Raw genomic sequence first — 20,805 nt, forward strand, 5'->3', positions numbered from 1 at the left:
CCCAGCCAGAGCAGGCGCTGGACCTCACCGCCTGCGCTCTCCACCAAGGAAAACTAACTTAGTCTGAGAGCAGGATGCAGCTTCCCCCACACATCACTGGATCTGGGGCTCCCTAGGCCAGAAACAAGCCTAGAGACAGGAGGATCAGCAAAGCCCCCGCTCTGGGGAGGGGAAGAGCTACCTTCACATGAAACACTGTCCACTCAGCTTCTCACCCTTGCTCTGAGCAATGCGAGCCAACTCCCTCACAGTGACTTTCCAAACCCTTTTTTCCAATTGTGGCTTTGGCCACAGCTGGCACCCAGGCCTGACTGACACCTGCTAGGGATACCCGAGCACTCCTGATGGTTACTGGCTGTTCCACCATTAACACCCCAGCACTGTCCCTGCCTCCTCTCTCACACAGGGCCTTTAAGCCTGCCTACACCAACCCCTGCTTTGGAGCAGGCTGCTTTGCTCCAGATTTCCTGCCAACAGCTCCATGGCTGCTGGGCCTCTGGGAAAGGTTCTCCCAGTGCAGAGGAAGGGCTTCGGCCTCCTTGCAAACACACAGCCCCCAGAAGACATCCATGGCTGGCTCCTGTGCCAAAGGCACACACCAGGTGCCTGCACTGTGATGGGCCAATGCAGCTGGCAGAGGGTTTGTCTTCACTTCTGGAAATGCTTTCCAAATGGCTGCTAGCACTTTGGTCACAACATTTTTCCTGACCACCTTTCCAAAGTATGCCTGTGGGTGGAGATGCTGCAAGTCAGGGTGAAGCCAGGCCAGAGGCAGAGCAGCCCCCCCCCTGCAGTGGACCAGGGGGCCAGAGGCTGCCACAGGCGGTCAAGTGCACAAGTTCTGAACTCAACGGCCCCCACGTGCAGCCACTCTTGAAGGGCTGGACCTGCACGCGGAACCTTCTCTCAGAAGCAGACTGGACACATCCAGTGGCTGCAGCTGCAAGAAGCGTGCTGCCCTCGAACACCCTGCTTCTGAGGCACAGCCACTCCGGGTGGTGCAGACGGAGCAGACGGGGCTCTTCTCCCCTGTGTGCTGCTAAAGCCACAGGGACTCCTGCCAACCTGTCAGCCCAGGCCCAACAGGCACTTGCTCCGTGGCAGTGACCCTGGGGGCACGCTCCGTGTCTCCCTCTCCCACCTCTGCCATAAGAGGGCCTTGCACAACCACAGACCATTGCAGAGCACTCGGAGGAGTGCAGAAGACATACGAGGGAACTCGGGTGGAGAGGAATAATTTAATTTCAATACTACAAAGTTGTTTGGTAGAACGCACACTCTGGCCAGTGGCTACCCCCAGGTGCAGCACTCTTGCTCTAACCCAGCGGGGATCTTGTTGCAATCCAGCCCTCTCCAGGAAACGGCAGGAAAAACAGGTATTCAAACAAAATCCAACACAATTACAAAAATAATCCAACATGGTTATTTCTCCATGGTCATTTTCACTGCACTAGATTTTTTAAAAAGGCTATGATACACATCCTGCGGTACAGTTCAGAAACAAGGGAGGCAGTCTACAGATGAGCTGGGCTGACAGCTTTGTCCCTTTCAGCTACAGGCTAGAGCTGTCTCCCCCCCCCCCCCCCGGTTCCACAGGCAATTCAGGGAGAGGCCAGGGGCTTGGAGCTGGCCCAAAGTGCACAGAAAGGGCTGCGGTGAGCAGGACTTCCTGGCCCACTTTTCCAAAGGTTTTAAGACACTGAATGATTTCAGGTGGACCCCAGAAAAGGCCCTCAGATGCTGTCGGACAATACTGGTGAGGACCACTCAAGATACTCTGATTACTTGCTTACAATGCAGCTTGAAGATTACATGTGACAGCACTGAGCAAAACCCAAACACTTTATGTACAAATTACGTGGTCAAGGAGAGGATGAGTGGAGTAAAAAAAGGGGGGGGGAGCACCGCCAGCTCCCTGCTGGACGCCTGGCTGCATGCGCAAGTCTTCAATACTACTGGCAGAACGGAGAAGCTGTGGGGTCAAAGCCTTTAAAGACGTCCTTTAAGGAGCCAGCATCGTGTGGTTCTCCCTCCTGGGCAGGGCTATTCCCCCCAAAGGGGCTGCCTGCCCCAGACTTGGAGGCCTGCTTCACCATGCCATAGACAGGGGGCACCGGGAGGCTGTGCACACCAGGCTGCGTGGCAGTCTCTGTGGCAGGGGCGGCAGCGGTGGCAGGGGTCTTGGGCCGCGGGCGATTGTAGCTGTTGTACCTGTCGGTGGCAGGCTCCGGACTGGGCTTCTCTGCCTCTGGCTGGTCCAGGGCTGAGCGCCGCACAAACAAGGGCTCCTTGCCCCTGCCGCTCTTGCTGCTGTCGGGGCCCTTGGCAGCTGGGCTCCCCTCACCGGCTGACTCTGCCACCACCGCCACTGCCTTGCTGCCTGAGCCCGAAGTCCTTGGATCATAGAGGCTGATCCCGCTGAGGACGCTGCTCTGGCCACCGCCGCGGCTCAGGCCACCTGCGGTCAGCAGCCGGGGGTCGTAGGGAGCGATGCCGGGTACGGCCTCAGAACTGGCAGTGGGACTCGCTGCCGGGGCACTGGCCTCGGGCGCTGGCTCCACAGCTTTCTGCAGCCTGGGATCGGTGGGGGCTTTCCGCATCCGGGGGTCGCTGGGCTTGTCGCTCTGGCCTGGACTGCCAGCAGCATTGACTGTCTTTAGGATCCTGGAGAGCAGCTCAAAGTCTGGGAGGCTGGAGGCTGAGCCAGCAGCAGGTTCGGCCGAGGCCGTGGCCCGCTGCCGGGGGTCGGAAAGGCTGGTGCCCTGTGACCGGTTCAGGCGTGGATCCAGGGCAGGCAGGGCCTGGAGAGCAGCTGGGACGGGAACCAACTCCTGCTTGGGGACGGGCAGTGGGATCAGGTCCTCGGGGCTCCACAGGACCAGGCGGGCAAAGCTGGGCCTGAGGAGGACCACGTCTTTCTTGATGTGGCTGAACTGTTGCAGCTGGCAACGTGGGTCCCTCAGGGCGTGGCCAGGCATGGCCTCGAGGGGGATGGTGACCGGCTTGTCCCGAAGCACCCGCTCCCCATCCTCTGCCTCAGGGCCCCCTCCAGCAGCAGGCTTCTGGCCGAGGGTGGGGCTGGAATGCAGCACATCCGGCTTGGGGCCAGAGGGTGGAATGTGACGGGCCAGCCTGGGGTCAGTGGGCCCCCCCTCTCCAGCAGCAGCGGAGGCAGGAGGCTCCAAGCTCCGAGACAACCGAGGATCCCGCAGGAGGCGAGGGTCGGCTGGCCGGCCACCCACTGCTGGCTGGACCTTCTGGAGGCGAGGGTCCCCCCTGCTGCCGGGAGCATCTTCGTGGGGTCGGCTGGAGCTCTGCTGCCGCAGTGTCTTCAGAATGGAGCTGACGCTGCTGCTGCCCTCGTCTTCGTCGCTGGAGTACCAGTTGCCGGTGTCACCTGGGGCGGGGAGGGCAAGAAGGAACAGTCCTCAGAGCAGGCAGGCAGGCAGGCAGGGCGCCTTGGAGTGTGCAGCAGCTGCAGTTCTGCTGGCTGCCTCCCCGCTCCAAAGTGGTCCAGCCAAGCAGCCAGATCTGGATAGGCAAGGAAGTCCCACTCGTGTGCCATCACCCACTCAATGGACAAGGGAGTGCACAGGCCTCTGCACATGGACGGGGGCCTCTTCCCAGCCTCCTGGGGCTGGACAGGTCAACCTGGTCACCTGACCCCTGCACCCAGCCTCCTCTGCAGCACATACACACTCCTGAGTCTGGCCCGACCTCCACTCCAACGTGCTAATTTTCTGCATGTGGTCGTTTTCTACACGGCACGGGGCCCGGTCTGCAGACACAGTGAGAAGTCAGACCCAGGCCAGCACGAACCGCAGCTGGCAGGAGGACCCGCAGGGAGCAAAGTGGAGTGAACTCTTCAAGCTGCCGGAACCACTTGCCTTCCTCGTGCTCCCGCTCCTGCCTGCAGCCTTCGGCCTGCCGACGCGCTCGCTCCTCCTCCTCCTGCTGCTTGTGCTGGATGCGCAGGTACAGGGCCCTCTGGGTGGACGGCAGGAAGTCCGGGACGCCACTGGGGGGAGGCTTGGGCAGCCTCAGGACCCCTCCCTCGCACAGGGAGTCGGGCTCCAAGGAGGGGCTGGGGAAGAGGCTCTCGCCAGGCAGCTCAACCATCTCCTCATAATTCCCGTAACCCTCTGCCACAGAGAGAGCAGGTAAAGCCCCAGTGAGAGCCCCAGCCGGGGAAAGCAGTGGGCTCCCACCCATCCCTGCATTGCAGATATGCCCGGTCTGCCAAAGACCACACACGGCACCAGCCCCCTCCCGCTCCTCCCAGCCACGGAACAGGTGCTTACCAGGGCCACCCATCAGACCGGGGTCCATCTCCATGCCTTCCTGCTGCTGGTAGAAACTGTCGTAGAAGTCTTGTGTTGGTGGGCCGGGAGGCAACTCCTCTGGGTCAAAGGGCATCATTGGGGGCCCTGGGCCCATTGGAGGACCAGGGGGCATTCCCGGGCCCATTGGCATGTCTGGACACATGTCTGGGCACATGTCGGGGGGAATGTCTGGGCACATGTCAGGGGGAAGCATGTCAGGGGGCATGTCGGGATGCCCGGGTCCAGGAAATCGAGGTGGAGACATCCCTGGGTGCCTGCAAGAGAACACATGGCAAGCATCAGTTCAGGGTGTTTCCAAACACCCCCCCCCCAAAGGTGGGCCATGCAACTCAGGGAAGCAAGGGGGGGCAGGCCTGCCCAGCTGCAGCAGAGCAGTCACAGTCCTTGGGCGGCCTCCACCAGGACCAAACAGGAGCTCAGTGCCCGCCAGCTGCACTGCCACTGCTTCCCCTTCTCATGCAGGCACACCCAAGGGATGGTGGCACTTACCTCACCCCCAGCTTTTCGGCCAGCTGCCCTGTGGGCCTCACCACAATCTCAAACAGCGAGGGGATCTTCTTGTACATGTCCTGCTGCTGCTGCTGCAGCTGCTGCGGCGAGAGGGGCTCGTGGGGTGGAGGTGGCATCTGGGGAGGTCCTGGAGGTGGCAGGGGTGGCGGTGGGGGTGGCACAGGGGGTCCTCCAGACATCGGCCGGCCATTCGGAGATGTTGGCGCTGGCGGTCCGGGTGGCCGAGGGGGCGTTGGCAGCAGCCCCACTCCAGGTGGGGGCTTGGGTAGGGGGTTGATGCCCTGCTTCTTCAACTCCTCCACCTCCTTTTCATCTTCTGCTCCTGCCTCAGCATCATCCGCCAACATCTGGGAGCCAAGAAAACCAAACCATGTGCAAGGCAGTGGAGGGAGGAGTCACAGCTTAGACTGACTGAACCTCACCCCAGACCTGCAGGCAGGGAGGGGGGTTGTGGAATGCTGGTCACGGCCAGATCAGCCTCTCCATGGCTGCTTTCGTGGCCAAACGCACACCTCACAATGCTCCACGGGCACCACCTTACCTTGTCCAGAAGCTCCCGGGTCTCATCCGTGAGTGGCTCATGGGAGAACATGCAGTCATCGCCGTTGATGCAGTTCCCAGTTGTATGGAACAGCTTGCAAGGGAAGTCCCGTGCCGGCGTTAAGGAAAGCAAACCCCTCCCGTCAAGGCTGTGAGACCTGCCTGCAGCAGCAAGCCTCCAGGAGGCCTTTCCAGGACAGCACTGGGCGATTCACTGCAGCCAGAGCGTGCCCAGTTCCAGGCCAAGGGTGAGGAGGCGCCTCCAGCCTCAGCTGCAACAGGCAGGTGGCGGAGGGAGGCGAAGACCCCGCACAGTGGAAGAGGTCAGGCTTAGATTCGCTCTGGGGAAAAGCCTTGCTCAGAAAGGATATCGTGCATGTAGGGACAGTTCTCCGCTCTGGCACAATAGCCAGTGATGTAGAACTTGCACAGTTCCCGCTTCTTTGGTAACTCAATGTCATGGCTGAAGTTGCAGTGCTCTCCCTGTCAGGAAGAAGCAGAAGGCAGCGCCTGAGTCCGTCACAAAGAGGAACCCCAGGCTAGGAGATGCTCTCTGGGCCTCCGGGGAGCCCAGCCAGACACTGGGAGACAGAGAACCTAACCTAGGAAGAGCCCCACTGCATCGGACCTGGGGCCCATCTAGTCCAGCTGCCTGCATCTCACCATGGCCCAAAGAATGCCTCAGGGAGCATTCAAGACCACAAGAGACCTGCATCCCGGTACCCTTGCTGCATCTGGCATTCTGAGGTCGCCTGCTTCTAAAATCTCGAGGCTACATACATTCCTCATGGCTTGTAATCTGTGATGGACTATTCCTCCATAACTCAGTCTGCTCCCCCTTTAAGGCACGAAGGCCAGGTGTCACATCAACACGTCACACGGCAATGAGTTCCACAGACTGATGACATGCTGGGTAGAGAAATGTTTCCTTTTATCAGTCCTAATTCTCCCATCACTCATTTTTAGTGGCTGTCCCCTGGTTCTAGTGTTGTGTGAGAGGGAAAAGATGACCCCTCTCTCCACTATATTCATCCCTTGCAGAATGTTGTCTGTCTTAACCAGGCACCTTCTTTTTAGACTGAAGAGCCCCAAACTCTGGCCTTTCCCTGGCTCACTCGCTCTCTTCTGCACCTCTTCCCGTTCCGCTACGTCCTTTTAAGATGTGGCAACCAGAACTGGACTCAATAACCCTTGTGTGGCCTTACCATTGATTTATACAACGGCATCCCCCTTCTTAATTATTGGAGGAGGCCGCGCACAACTGTCCGCAGCCTCTGTGGGCTTCAGAATGCCTCCTAGAGGCAAAAAAAGCCACTTCCAGTTTTTGGGAAAAAACTGGAAGTGATGTTTTTATGCCTTTAAAAGGCATTCGGAGGACCAGGGAAGCTCCCTGGGGTTCGGAATGCCCACTGGGCCTTCAGAATGTCTTCTAAAAGGCACAAACACCTGCTTTTCCTCCAAAAACCGGAAGTAGCTTTTTTTTTTTTTTGCCTCTAGGAGGCATTCTGAAACCCACAGTCAGGAGGTGGATGCGTGTGGCCTCTGCAGGCTTCAGAAAGCTCTCTGGAGGATTTAAGGGGCCCAAAACCATGGATTTGCTTATCCACAGTTTTCAGCATCTGTGGGGTGTATGAGAATGGATCCCTGTGGATACCGAGACCCCACCGGTACTTACATGGAAGTGCACCTGCCACTTTGCAGCCCATCCTTCCAGTTTGGAGAGGTCCTCTTGAACCTCTTCACAACCCCTTCTGCTCTCAACCACCCAGAATGCTGCTCGGGAGCCACCAATCCCTGGGACTTGCCAGGCACAGAACATATTCATAGCTGGCCACCTCTGTGGCTCTTCAGAGGCAGCCAGTCAGGTGGCCCTCCCACAGATGCCAAGGCATGGCTGCATTTCACTCCCAACATAATGCAAGCCCCCCCCCCCCCATTTCTCCTCCCTGAGGTTCTAAAGCAGTGTTTCTCAAATTGTGGGGCAGGAACCACTAGGTGGGTCACGAGCCAATTTCAGGTGGGTCCCTTATTTTTAATATATTAGACTTGGTGCTACCATGGTATGTGACTGCATTTGGGGGAATGTTACAGACCTGTACTTTTAACAAGCTACTATGTATATTCTTTTAACAATGATAGTAAATGGAACTTACTCCTGGGTAAGTGTGGGTAGGATTGCAGCCCAGGATTGTTAAAAACTTTCCTGCTTGATAATGTCACTTCCGGCCATGACATCACTTCTGGTGGGACCTGACAGTTTCTCATTCTAAAAAGTGGGTCCTGGTGCAAAGCGTGTGAGAACCACTGCTCTACAGAGTACGTAACGGGCAGCACGTGAGTATAGTGCTGGGGAAAGAGGCACAGGGTACTTTGGTGGTCATCCTTCAGGACCAGAAAGACTGACCACCCCCTGCCAAGATGGTGCTGTCAGAACCCTTTCCACAACTGAGGCAGTTCAACCAAAAGTAGGTTGATGCTGTCAGAATAACTGGTTTCATTTAATGTTTTTTATTAATTGTTATTTTATATTGCATGTTTATTTTTGTACTGGAAAAGTAAACCTTTTTAAAAGAAAAGACAACAGTATCCTTTGCAGCCACAACTGTTATGCTCATGACAGGATGGCTGCCCCCTGCCACTCTGGCCATCAATGACCTCAGCTCCCTGTCCAGGAGGGAGGGCAACCTCCAGGAGGGGGTCCTGGAGTCCTCTGCTATATCCCACTAGGGCTAAGGTCTTCCTTCCCTGAGTCTCCAGACTGAAGCACCAACCAAGGATGGGTGATCCCTGCTTTTCTGCTTCCTCAGTTTACTTCTGGTGTGGTAATAAGCGAAGTAGTGGGTGGGGGAGAATGGGGCGAAGGTCTGCTGGGACAACAGCAAACAAGCACTGGCAAATCGCTGAATTCTGGCTTTCAGCATGGACAGAAAGGGCAGAAACTCTTCACAGAAGGAGAAGTCCTGGGAGCCTGGCCTCTCTCAGACCCTGCACTGCTCCCTCTGGGCAATGCCTGGTGCTGTCTGCAGAGGGTGCACTACTGGGGCCCCTTTCTTTCCTTAGGGTGACCTTCCTGGAGGTACAGCTTCCACAGCTGCTTGGCTCCTTCTCCTTTGGGCACTGCAGGCCTCCTACCTCCTGGGCTATGGGGCTGGTGCCTTTCTCTTGTGCCTGGTTGACATCTGCTTAATAGCGGGCTGCCACTATGCTCCATCGCTTCCCCAGGGCCACCAAGAGCTACCACCAGGCACTTACCCAGGTGCACCTGCCCTCAACAAAGTATTTGCAGATCACTTTTCCCTTCTTGTCCGACTGCTGGTGAGATTTATCGTGGTCATTCCGCCTATAATTCCCGCTACTGCCTCCTGCATCCTAGGGGAATCACACATTTATTTCATTTAAAATATTTATACCTACCTTTTTTTACCATGGCAACACATACAGTTTTAATTAAAAAACTCAAACACAAAGCTTTTTTAAGGAATCCACAAAAAGGCAACTCAGCAACCTGAGTTGCTGAGCCCCCAAAACTATCACGCAGGCACCCCCCCATCCCACAGAAGTGGAACAAAAAAGTCAAGTATTTACACAGCATCTGCAGGAGGACAGGGAAGCCCCTGTCAGGAGGGCTGAAGCCAGCCCAGAAAAGGCCCTGGCATGCTTCAGGAGGCAAAGGCCCCAGAAAAGGCCTGAGTGGAGGATCCAGGAAGGTGATATCCTCAAGGTATCTGGGTCCCAAACTACTTAGGGTTTAAAGGCTGTTACTGACATCTTCACTTGAGCCCAGAAACAAACTGGCAGCCACTGCAACTCCTACAAAATCAGGGTAATGGGATACTGGTGTATGGCCCCAGTCAACAGTCTGCCTGCTGCACTGAAGAGTGTTTCCACTCTTCCGCTCAAGGGCAGCCCCATGTAGGCTGCATGACAACAGTCCAACCTGCAGCTGGTGAATCACCCAAGTCTGTTGCTACAAGGTGCTCCTTGTCACTTCCAGGAGAAGCACCAAATCAGGGTGCAGCGCACACAGCGAACCTGGAGGTGCCTGCATCTCATTCAAGGAGGACCAGAGACCCCCTCCAAACTAACAGCACCCCCACCCTCCGTTCTCTACCACGACCAACAGGCTGTTCACAGCAGCGGCCAGAGCAGATCTACCCCAAACCCTGACTGAAAAGGAAATGCCTCACCCAGGACAACCCTGCGAGCAGTCCAGCCAGCAGCCAAAGGAAGAAAGGCCAGAGCAGTGACACCCTGAAGAAGGCGCACAGGAACCCAGAGAACTGCTCGGGAGGCCGACTTGCAGTCCAGGCAAGGGTGTCTGGGTGCAGCCACTCACCCCCATGTCGTCATCATAGTAGTCGTCATCCTCGTTCAGGCCCCCTCCTTTGCTCATGCCTCCTCTTCCTCGGCCTCTTCCCCGGCCTGCCCCTTTGCCTCCTCGCCCTCTGGAGCCACGGCCTCGGCCACGGCCCGAACCTGAAACAATGCCAAAGAAAACAGTTTTTTAGAAGGCCCTGGTGGCACGTGGGCACAGCAGAGAGGGCACCAACAAAAATGATGGCTGTGTGGGGAGCAGGATGCAGACTGAAGAGTCCACCCAGCCAAGCACCGGGACCCCTTTGTTCCCCCTGCCTGCAGCCTCCTCCCCACAGCAGGGGCAAGCCCACGCACCTCGTCCCCTCCCTTCTTTGCTCCTGCGATATTGGTTCAGCTCTTTGGAGTAGTCATCGTAGTCCTCCTCACCTGCAGGCTCCTCTCCTTCGCAGTACTGTCGTTGGAAAAAGCAAGAGATTAGCAGAGGTGGCTAAAGGAAGCAGAGGCCAAGCCCTGTGCAAGGGCCTTGCCCTCCAGCTCACCTCCATTTCTTCCTCATATATATCTTCCTCTTCCTCCGGATGATCTCCTCTCCCTCTGCCACGGCCACCTCGACCCATGCTGCGTCCCCTCATTCCTCCCCTGCCACGGCCACGATAGCCTCGTCCTCGCCCTCCTGCCAACAGAAACAAGGTGAGAGAAGCACCATCAGATAGAACATGGTGGTGGCAGTGACGGCCAGTCAGACACCAACATGAGTGTGCATGGGTCATGATAAGCAGAACACAAGTCCTTTAAAGTGCTTTACAGGGACATCGATGTTTTTGAGCCTGAGTGCTAAGATACAGTGGCCTGTGTGCACATCTTCCTAGCACTGGGAAGGAGACTTCTAGCCTATGGAGGGAAGCAGCAAGTCTATGAAGGAAGTGATGGGGAACAAGGACTAGGCTGGCACCCCTTGGGCCCTGAGCCAGTTTGACTCGAGGCTCGCTGGGCTAAGTGCCCAGGCAACTCTCCTGGTAGCACTGGCCAAAAGGGAATTGGACTGACAGAGCCACAACCCTCTCCTCTGATCAGAGAAGGGTGGCATCGTCAAACACACACACACACACTGGCCACTATCTGTGCTCAGTTACTTGAGTTTCATGGAGCACAACAAAAATGACCAGCAACTGCAGACTTGCAGGGATGTACACAGATGCTCGTTTGGGGACCAAATCCGACACCTCAGCCTCTGGGCACAGGCAATGAATAAACAGCATCTTCGCCCCCTTGCAAAACCCAGGAGGCAGGTTGGGAAACGCCATCGCACCTCCTCGCCCTCGGTGCGACCCCTCCTTTGCCCTTCGGTACTGGTTCAGCTCCTTGGCGAAGTCGTCATACTCCTCTTTCCCCATGTCCCCGTCATCCTCGCCCTCGTAGTCACAGTAGCCCTCGTTCTCGTAGTCCTCGTAGATGGGGTAGTTCTTGCTCTCCATTTTGGAATAGCCTTTCTTTGGAGCACCGTGAGATGACGAGTATTGCTGATGGGACTAGAAGCAAGCAGACATGGGGCGTGCGATGAGAACCGTGTGTAGGCTGAGGAAAGCAACAACCTGCTCTCCCGCCCAATCAGCAAGCGGAGGCACTATCAGGCCACCACCCAGCATTCACCCCCAGCCGCAATCCAACCAATTTTGAATGCTGAGCCACTCCCCAGCTGCTGAAGGCAGGCGGTACTCACTGAGGAGTAGAGGGGGCTGTACTCCCTGTATTTGCGGTGCCCCTTTTCACCAGGGCTGAAGTCTGAGTCTTCGCTGTAGTCTGAGAAATCATCACTTGAAGAGGCATGGCGCTGCAAGGCAAGGCAAGGCAAGGTTGTTACAGGACAATGGCTACTGGGAGCTCCCCCTGACCCAATTCCAGCTCCTGCATGGAAGCTCCGCTTTCTTTCTGGGGCTTCTGAGCCTTGACGTTCACAGCATGAGAATTCCATATCACCTTGGGACCTCTCTAACTAGCTACTTCCTCAGTGGCCAAGAGAGCAACTGCCAGGCCTCAGGGCCTGAGAAGCAAGCAGGGGGCCTTCAGCGGCCACTGCCAAGAAAGTTTCCAGAAGATGTGAGGATCTGACAAGGTGTTTCTCCACAAGTTACACAAAGCTTGGAATCCATGTATTCATTTCCTCCCCCGCAAATCTGACTGAGAACATGCTTTTTAACATCAGTCTCTTCTTGGGGCCACTGCTCTACTCAGTCACACTCGGCCAAGTTTGTCTTAGTGCTGCCTGCTCCACTCCATTCCTGTGTTCCTACAGTTCCTGGCCACTGCTCTGCAATTCCAATGACCCGCACCCCACTGACCCAGCAGATGCAGTTGATCAAGACCCTCACTGAGGGACACAATGCAGGCAGACAGCTCGTGCTTGGCCCTCCCATACATCCCCCATCCAGAACTGGCCAGGCCCCCAGGGATAGGAGAGGACTGTTGAGGCCCACTTGGCCGCCCCCACCTTGTGCTTAGACTTCCTCTTCTTCTTGGACCTGCGCTTCTCCTTCTCCCGCTCCTTCCGGCGCTTCCGCTTCCTCCGGTGAGCCTTCTCCTCGTCTGTGTCACTGTGATGTTTCTCATTCCTTTCCTTCCGACTCCGCTCATGCGACTCTGGAGCAACATGGGCCTCTTCGCCTCCATCGTCCTCCAGCTCCCCTTCCTCCAGCTCCCCATCCTCCCTGAAAAGACAACACAGCCAGAGTCACTTGGTTGGAAGTGAGCAAGGAGAGCTGAGGCAAGTCCCCACATCAGAAACATGGCCATATGCCAGGCATCACCTGACCGCCAAATGCTCCCGTCTGAATGGCTCGTGGGAAAGGGTTGATGCCTGCCTATGAGAACAGCCCCAGCCCTACTGTGCGCAGGCCATGAAGGGGACAAGCCAAGCCCCAGGACAACATTACCAGGAGAGGATAAATGCACACCCACCCACACAGGCACACCAGCTAATCCCCCCCCCCCCCACATAACCACTGCTTGACTGACTGAGCACAGGCATGTGCAACTGAACAGAGCCGCATCTAAGAGCAGGAGACAGTGAAGACTGTCGCCATTCACTCTAGCCAAAAGAGGTTTGCCTTCATTACCCTTTGGGTGCCACTATGGGATACCAAGTTATACAATGACTCCTCCCCCCAAAGACCACTCAGCAAAGTGGCACACAAAATGCAGGAAGAGTCATTCTTTTGCCTCCAATGGGCAGACATTTCCATGCCACACCTCCTGAAATTCAAGGCTACTGGCACCACTTGCATTCTCACCCCAACTGAAAGTCATTCATTCAGGAAGCGCTTGCCCCCCAGACTGAAAGTCATTCCCTGTTGATTGAGATGTGTTGACATCTTTAGCATTCCCATGAAAGATACAGCTGAGGGAGGAGGAGACTGGGGTTGAGTGCTGGTGATTAGACCTGAGACCAGGAAAAAAGGCCTTCCACTCCCTGCTCGTGCCCACTAAAATCACTCATAGCCTCTCAACACCCAGACTGATGTTTCATCAATCTAAACGTCAGGCACGCACACAGCAGGTATCAGTTGCCTTGAGCCCTGGCCTCCCACTCCCACAGCCAGAAGGAGATGCTGCTGGCTGCTGTTCTGCAAAACAGTGGCTGTGACACCCTTCAAGGAAAGCGGCATCTTTGGAAAGCAGTGATGACTCCAGCTGCGACTCAGCCAGGAACTCTGGATAAATTTTGACAAGGTAATTCAGGCCCATCCACACAGTAAAATTCACACCTGCACACCTGCTGAGTTCTAAAGCTCTAGCAGCAAACGCGCCATGTTTCAGAACAGTGGCAAAGTCCCCCATGGTGTCCTAGAACTTTTTAGCCAGAAGGAGTAGCATTCCCAGAAACTGAGCAAGTGCTGGACCAAGAAGCCAAGCAGGGACTAGAGGGGGATCTGTGTCACACACGATGTGTTTGCTGTAGGAAACTCCATGGCAGGAAGGTGAACAGACACCGCCAGTGCGGAAATCACACTTGGGCCCATTGTGCCACCAGGAGCCTGGGAGTCCTGTGAGGTTGGACCCACCACCTCTGTGCCTCTGCACTGGATGGGCACTTTACACTGGGGCGAGTGTGACTTTTAACTTGGAGTGTTTTGGACAAAGAAGCACCCCAGCTCTGGCGTTGCCTGTGGCATGCTGGGCTGCTTTGTGTCCAATATTGCCATGTTGAGAGCTTGCGGTTTTCCCTGGCTCCCAGTGTTTAAATTGTGCACTTGAGGAAGTGTCCTGCTTAATAAAGTGAGGAACGACCAGGGAGAGAAATACACACATACACCCTCGCTAGTGCAAACCAACATAATACTTGCAGGGTCCACTGGGTCTCCCAAGAAAGCCAGGATGCCAAGCTCACCTTTCCTGCTACTTTGGACACGGGTGGGCCCCTCACAAGGTCCAGGGGATGAAAGGGAAGTAAAGTGCAGGCTCTTCTGGGGTATCAATCCATCCCCTCCCTCTCAGGTGAAAGACCCACTGCTCATTCTGCAATTGCTTCAGTAGGAACACCCTATGGTGGACAGGCTGCTCCCCTTGCTTGACTTTGTAGGAACTGTGCAGTTCTCTCCCCAGGGAGCCAGCTTGCTGCCTGCTGGAACACCACACAGTCCCCAGCTGCCCTTCTTTAGTAGTGATCAACCATCTATCCAAACGGAAGCATGCGCATGACACAATGTGCTGCAATACGTGGAAAGCAGGGGCGATGCCACCACCACCTCCAACGGCAGCATATGTACCCCAGACAGAGAACATTCGTGAAACTTCAGAGGGAAACATCTGAAAAATTCAGGAAAGCATCTTCCTGTTAACAGCACCAGAACTCAAACTGTTAAGTTCTAAGACAGCTTGAAAGAGCAAACCAAGATTATTGGACCTCCTCCCATCACATCCCCACAGAGGACTGTCTTAGAGAAAGGGATTTCCAACTGCACAGAAGTGCATGTGGGACAGAAGGGAAGAGGGAGCTGTGAGTTCCAAGACTGCTGGCTCTAGTCTCTGCCACCCACTTTCCTGCAGCAGCAGGCACAGATCCCGTTACCTATGCCTTGTGCCTTCATAAGGCATTGGAGACTTACCGGAGATACCCGCCTATAGTATGTGAAATTTTGGCCAAGTAATCAAGCTCCAATTCTCACTTCGCCTTATCTCCGGGTCAATCAGAGGGCAAAGCCTTTCAGCTCGGAAAAGTTTGGTTTCTCAAGGGCAGACAGGGCCAAGTTTCTCAAGCAGCAGGCAAGCACAGCTCCTTAGAAGCAATCTGTTAACCTTTTATTCTCCTTCCTTCCGCTGCAGCCTGGTTCTGCTTGACAAATGCTTGCAAAGCAGGTCTGTTTTTTGAAACACCAGGATGGGAATCCTCCTTTCCATCTGAAGCAGGCTACAATTCAGTGCACTCTTACTTAAGAATAACACCCATGGAAAGCAGTGGGTCTACTTCTGAGTAAAAAGGGTTGCAAATATATGCAGCTGCATCTCTCTGCTGAGAACTGAATTGCACACTCCCAGTCATGTATTATGGGTTGTATGTTGTACGTAGAGCTCCTGGCTTAACACACCAGACACCTTAAAGGTGGATTTGATTCATGGTTCTCCTGCAGTGGTTCCCAACCTTTTTCACTTGCATATCCCTTGGCAGCCCATTTCCATAAATTGTACCCTTCATATTAGCAAAATGTTTGCAATTAATAACACAAGCCCTCATCGCCTCTCTATGAAAGCCCAGAATCCAGGTATTCATCACAGTGCTGACTCTGCCTTTGCACTGTTCTGCACCAGAAGTGTGCTGAGAAATTCTGGGTGATTGATCACTTTCCATATTGTTTCAGCTTTTTTACTGTGCTGGTTTTCAATCACTGGGGCATACATGAATTGATGACCAAAAACTAGCTATTGGTGGAGCTTTCACAGACAACTAGCTACCTCCCTTCCTGCCTTGCTGGTCCTTGCAAGGCATTCCTGTCTTGCAAGGCATTCTGGAGCATGACCTGCCTTTTTCTACCATTATTCCATTCTTTTTCAAGTACCCCTAAAGGTCCTGTTGAGTGTCCCTGGGAGTACATGAATACCAGGTTGGGAACCACTGTTTTACTGGTATGTTGTTTACAGTGCACTTACTCTGATAGTGCTTACAAAAAGGTGATAAAGACTAGAATTTAAAAAGAACAAAAATGTATCTTATGATCTTTTACTGTTTTTAATAAATGAGAGACTACAGTTCTTTGGTAACAATTAGTGGTGGGTTATTTTTCAGGATCTGGCCTTGAGTAAAATCAGACAAAACTATAATCAGGCACCCCCCTAAGTTTAGCCCCCCACTTATCTGAGGGTCATAGAAAATTCCATGATTGTTGGCTCAAAACCTATCCTCGACTTATCTGTGGGATCAACTTATACACGAGTATCTGCGGTTTGTTGACTGGTGCAAAACCAGCATGTTAATTTAGGGGATCTAAAACCAGGTAGTTTCAGGCTGTGTGACAAGCGATTCCTCTGAGTAAGTCTGAGTAAAAGTGTGATTACTGAAAGCCACAGGGCTCTGCCAACTCCACAGGAGAGCTTGCCATGCAGGTTGACTCTGGCTGGGGAGCAAAGTAGAGCAGTTGCCTTGTGGCCACGGGGCTTTTGGGGGGAAAGGTTGGTCTGGTGGGGGCTCACCACAGGGGTTTTCCTCAGTAGCCAGCCCCCCCAGCAGAATGCTGAGTTTCACACAAGCATCACTTCACAGTCACCCTGCGTGACCTCACAATTGCACACCTAGAGACCATTCTAAGGCCTCTTCCTTTTCTCCTGGGGCGCCAGGTGCACTGGCAGCCAGCGAAAAGGGCGACTAACAGTGGCTTTGTGCCAAGAGCGAAAAGCAGAATTCTGCCCATGACAGTACACCCTGGAAGGAAAAAACACCAGGCTCGACACAGAAGCATGCAGATGGGATGGGGGAAGTGATGGTGAGAGCAGCATAAAGAAGGGCAGGTTCAGGGGCACAAGGAAGGAGTGGGATGCAGACTCTTCCAGGCCTAGGGCAGCAGCCCAATGCAGAAAGGCAGGAGGAGGGACAAATAGAAAGGCAGTCACTATGGAACTGGAAGAGAGTGTAGGAAGGAGGCTCCGGGGAACACACAATGCATCACCAAAGAATCACTTGGAGCAAGAAAGAACAGAGACTTCCAGGGAGGGGCAACGCCAGTGGGACAAGAAGAAGAACATTTTAGCAGAATGCCCTGAACCACCCGAGGAGGAGGAGAGGGGACTGCAGGCCAGGATCCTAGACGGGGAAGCGAAACGTTCCAGTGGTTCTGCTCTCCTGGATAGATGAGGATGAACCAGGCACTCGCAGCAACCAAAACATCCAACAATTTCCACCCTCCTGCTTTGTGCCTCACATTTGACAGAACCTACAACCACTACTCTACCGAAAGTCCAACGAATGCCAGTGCTGCCCTCTGATGGTGCACAAGGCCAGGGCCTAAACAAAACCCCTCCTGACTGGTGGATGGGCTGTGGCAGTGAAGCAAAGGAGATACATCTCCCTCAACCGGTCTGTGGGCACCTGGGAAAACAATGCAAGCACCTCCTCCAGGGCTCTGGTATTGTGCCCCATCACAGTGCCGCTATCCCCCTCTCCAGCTAGCCCTCAAATGCCCTGGCAGCCACTCTGGGGTAGAGAACGCAGCATCTGAATGAATGAAGAAACACCACCAGTCCAACCCTCTGGGCCACGGAGACAAAGAAGCTGGGGTGCTCTGGGGAGGTGAACCACCAAGAACCATGAAAACAGGATGTGGAGCACCACCACCACCACAAGCCCAACCCTTGCTCATGGTCAACGATATTTTAAGCAAACAACACAACCATACCAGACACCCCAGTGAGTGTCTCCCCCTGCTACTTTGCACAGTGGGCAAATGTATAACCTCGTATAACAAATGTATAAGGTGCAACAGAATACCTCCATCAGACCAGCAGAAGGCTAACTGGCGAGGGGCACAGGCAGCCTCCTGAATGCCACTGAAACAAGCAGCATCGCCTCTTGCACATGCAAGGCCGCAATCCCACACCTGCCGACATGGCACCTGGAGAGGAGTCAGCCTCGCTGAATTCAAAATGCACAGGGCTGGATCAGAGACTCCAGTTCACTCACACAGGCACTTGGAGCCCAGATGACTGGTTCTACCAGCTGTTCATTTTGCATCTTATCTGCTGTGACAGGACAAAGACCCCAAAACCTCTTATGGGGATTGTCACATGTAGGCCAATCACATCGTTGGCTGATATTCTTTTACTTTCCTGCCCACTTGCTGGGAGCTTCTGGGTGCCAGAAGACATAATCCTGGGCAAGCTTCAGGCATGCAACCCCCCTCCCTTGGCAGAAAGAGGGGTGGAGGCCTCAGAGGTACACATGAGACTATTTATTGTTCCAGACCTTTCAAGTACTCAGACTTCCAAAAGCAAGCAAAACTGAGTCACCACATGGAAGAGATTTAACCATTCAAATGCAATGAGAAATCAGTGGTCTGTTGTGCACCTCTGCAAACTTCTCTCCCTACTGCCCCCCCAATGAGTTTCTTTCAAGTAGCTGCTTTCTTCTCTTAGGCCCCTTGGAAACCCCCTTCCTCATCGTTATTAGGGAAGAACCTGTTGGAACAACTCTTACAACTCTAACTTGACCCTGACCAAAGAATTCCTTTTCGTTCTGAATCAGCCACACTTCTTGCCCTGCGGAGCACAACATCAAGCAGCCCCTGAAGAACAAACGCAAGACCCTAGTTGGCCAACTATCTGCTTTCTCCCACCACCAAAGCATTTCTGCAGCATTCCCAGTCACAGAATACTAACTGACGGCCCTCAGCAGCCAACCCCTCAACCCATCAGAATCTCCTCCCTGGCCTCCCTACTGCCAGGTCAAATTAAGGTCACATTAAGTATCTGCTGTATTTAATTTAATGGGATGTTTCCAGGGACTACTTTTCTCCTGGGGTTTAATTTAAACTGCTAGCTAATGTAGTCATTTGAGCTTGATCAGGGAGTGCTTCCCCCTCTTCCTTACTGTCCACAATGCTGATTCACGGCATCCTAACTAAGCTGACGTCACTCCCACAAGACTGCGCTTGCCACAGTCAACTGGGGGCAGGCAGGACGCTTGGGTCTCCAGCCACTGCAGAGGATGGAGAATTCACCAGGCACACCTTCCTTCACCAACCCTAACAGCAGCACTGACAGGAGCCTTACATGCCAAGGTTCTGCTAAAGCACTCAGGGTACTCATCAGACCTTAACTTCTTCTCTGTGAGTTTCACAGAGAACTGCCAGACCAGTGATCAGTGCCTGTGGTCCAAAAGTGCCTGTGGCACTTTTGAAGAGGTGTACCTTTGATGAAACATTAAAGGGGCTTTGTACACATGGTCACTTGTCTCTGTAAGTCTTCACCTCAATTTTGTCCACAAGTACCAGAAAGAACATAAAAAACCTATTTAAGAACTCCAGCAGACCTCTCAAGGGCCCAGCCAATTCAAAAGGTTTCTTGTTAGCAATACAGGAACAACAGGTGCTAATGGTGCTGAGTGCAGAGTAGGGCAATAAATTTAGGACCAGGAAGCAAGGTGATCCTCTTTGCCCTAAATCCACGAGCATCAATGCCTGTCTCCTGCAACGGTTGGCATCAGGGCCAGACTGATCTGCACAAGACACCATCACACCTGTTTTTGCTCAGCCATCTCAACCTCTCCTTCAGGAAGAAATTCTGGCTCCTCACAACACCTAATTAGCAGAAACAAAAAACTGAGAAACTAACCATCAGCAGCAACCCTGTGAAGTTTTGTTTTTATAACAAAATTGGGGTGGAATGCATGCCCTTTGACCCTCCTGTCTCCTCTGTGCCTGGCACTGCAAACATGTTGGCCAGATGACTGAACCTGTTCTGTCCGGGGATCTGAGCCCGCGGCTGGAACTTCCCAGACTCAACCCTCACAGGACCTTCGCTACCAAGGCCAACGCATGGATATCATCAAGCTAGTCAGCCAGAAGTGGGCACTGAGGAGGGCGCTGGTGCTGGGAAACAGGGCTTGAGAACAGCCTCCTCTGTGAGTCTTTGAGTGGCCTTCCTGCCCAAACAAGTGTCCTCCAACGGCCCACAACTGGCAGTTTCTCTGTTTTGGAAGTGGGTCTCCTGGCTCAGGCACAGAAAACCAGTTTGTGGTGGTGGAGAAGACACAGCCGGGAACAGACAAGGCAATGGAACATGTGGCCTGCGCAGGCAGCACTCTCCCCTCGCAGCCCCATCCTGGGAGCAGCCCCTGGACTCCAGCAGAGTGCAGGGACTGGGCTGGTGCTCAGACGAGCAGGACCAGCCGCCCTGTCCTGAGAGGGCCTGAGGGGCGGCTGAGTCTTCCTCGGACGGGGGAGCAGGTGCTTGCACTGTGCAGGGCGCTCCCAGGGCCTGCGGGGCTGCGGGCCTGGGGCGGGCGAGGCAGGGCTCCGCTGGTGGAGGACGGGAGGCCCTGCCTCACCTGGCCGGCCGGGGGGGGGGCGGGTGTGCTTCTGCAGAACTTCCTGCGGCCGGCGCTACTAGCAAGAAAAGAGCTACTTACCGGCCCGCCCGCCGCAGCGCGCGGGCGAGGGCCGCCGGGCCCCGCGCCCCCCCCGCCCCGCCCCAGGCCGCGCGCGGGGCCTAGTCGACGGACCCCCCGCCCCCCGAGAGCGGTCGAGCGCGGGCGGCGCAGCTACTGGACCTTTCGTCCGGGCCGGGGCCGGGGCCGGGGCGGAGGGGCGGCCGCGCGGCGGCGGCGGAGGCGGCGGGGGACGGGGCGCCGGCGGGCGCGGGCGAGGCGGGGCCGGCGGGCGGGGGGCTGGGCGGGGGCGCGCGGCCGGGGCTCTCCACCGCCATGGGCGGGCGGGGCACGTCACTGTACTGGCGCGGGCTCCGCGCTGCTGCCGGCGAGGCCGAGGCCGAGGCTGCACCACACAAAATGGCGCCCGGCGCCGCCCAGCGCCCGGCGCGCCGCCGCCGCCGCCCGCCCGCCCGGCGGAAACGCCCGAGCACCTCCGGAAGCGGCCGAGGCGGCGCGTGACGTAGA

General features: G+C 55.2%; 1 protein-coding gene across 1 annotated transcript; it reads right to left on the reverse strand.

The window, feature by feature from the left end:
• Positions 1 to 626: 626 nt before the first annotated feature.
• On the reverse strand, positions 627 to 20,691 carry ZC3H4 (zinc finger CCCH-type containing 4). The gene is made up of 14 exons (XM_066638263.1): positions 20,461 to 20,691; positions 12,199 to 12,415; positions 11,431 to 11,541; positions 11,020 to 11,239; positions 10,250 to 10,383; positions 10,065 to 10,161; positions 9,730 to 9,869; positions 8,646 to 8,762; positions 5,765 to 5,876; positions 5,395 to 5,504; positions 4,833 to 5,200; positions 4,302 to 4,597; positions 3,888 to 4,142; positions 627 to 3,397 (listed from the first exon to the last, which is right to left on the reverse strand). The coding sequence occupies exons 1-14, from the start codon at positions 20,613 to 20,615 to the stop codon at positions 1,953 to 1,955; spliced, it is 3,777 nt and encodes a 1,258-aa protein (XP_066494360.1). The 5' UTR covers positions 20,616 to 20,691; the 3' UTR covers positions 627 to 1,952.
• Positions 20,692 to 20,805: the final 114 nt, after the last annotated feature.

This window comes from Tiliqua scincoides, chromosome 10, assembly GCF_035046505.1.
Source record: "Tiliqua scincoides isolate rTilSci1 chromosome 10, rTilSci1.hap2, whole genome shotgun sequence".
In the NCBI taxonomy this organism is placed as follows: domain Eukaryota; kingdom Metazoa; phylum Chordata; class Lepidosauria; order Squamata; family Scincidae; genus Tiliqua; species Tiliqua scincoides.

Coding starts and splice junctions, on each gene's coding strand:
- ZC3H4 (XM_066638263.1), bottom strand. CDS start 20,615: ATGGCGGTGGAGAGCCCCGGCCGCGCGCCCCCGCCCAGCCCCCCGCCC. Junction 8,763..9,729: donor ACTATGATGACGACATGGGG/GTGAGTGGCTGC, acceptor TGATTCCCCTAG/GATGCAGGAGGCAGTAGCGG. Junction 5,505..5,764: donor GAACTGTCCCTACATGCACG/ATATCCTTTCTG, acceptor TAACGCCGGCAC/GGGACTTCCCTTGCAAGCTG.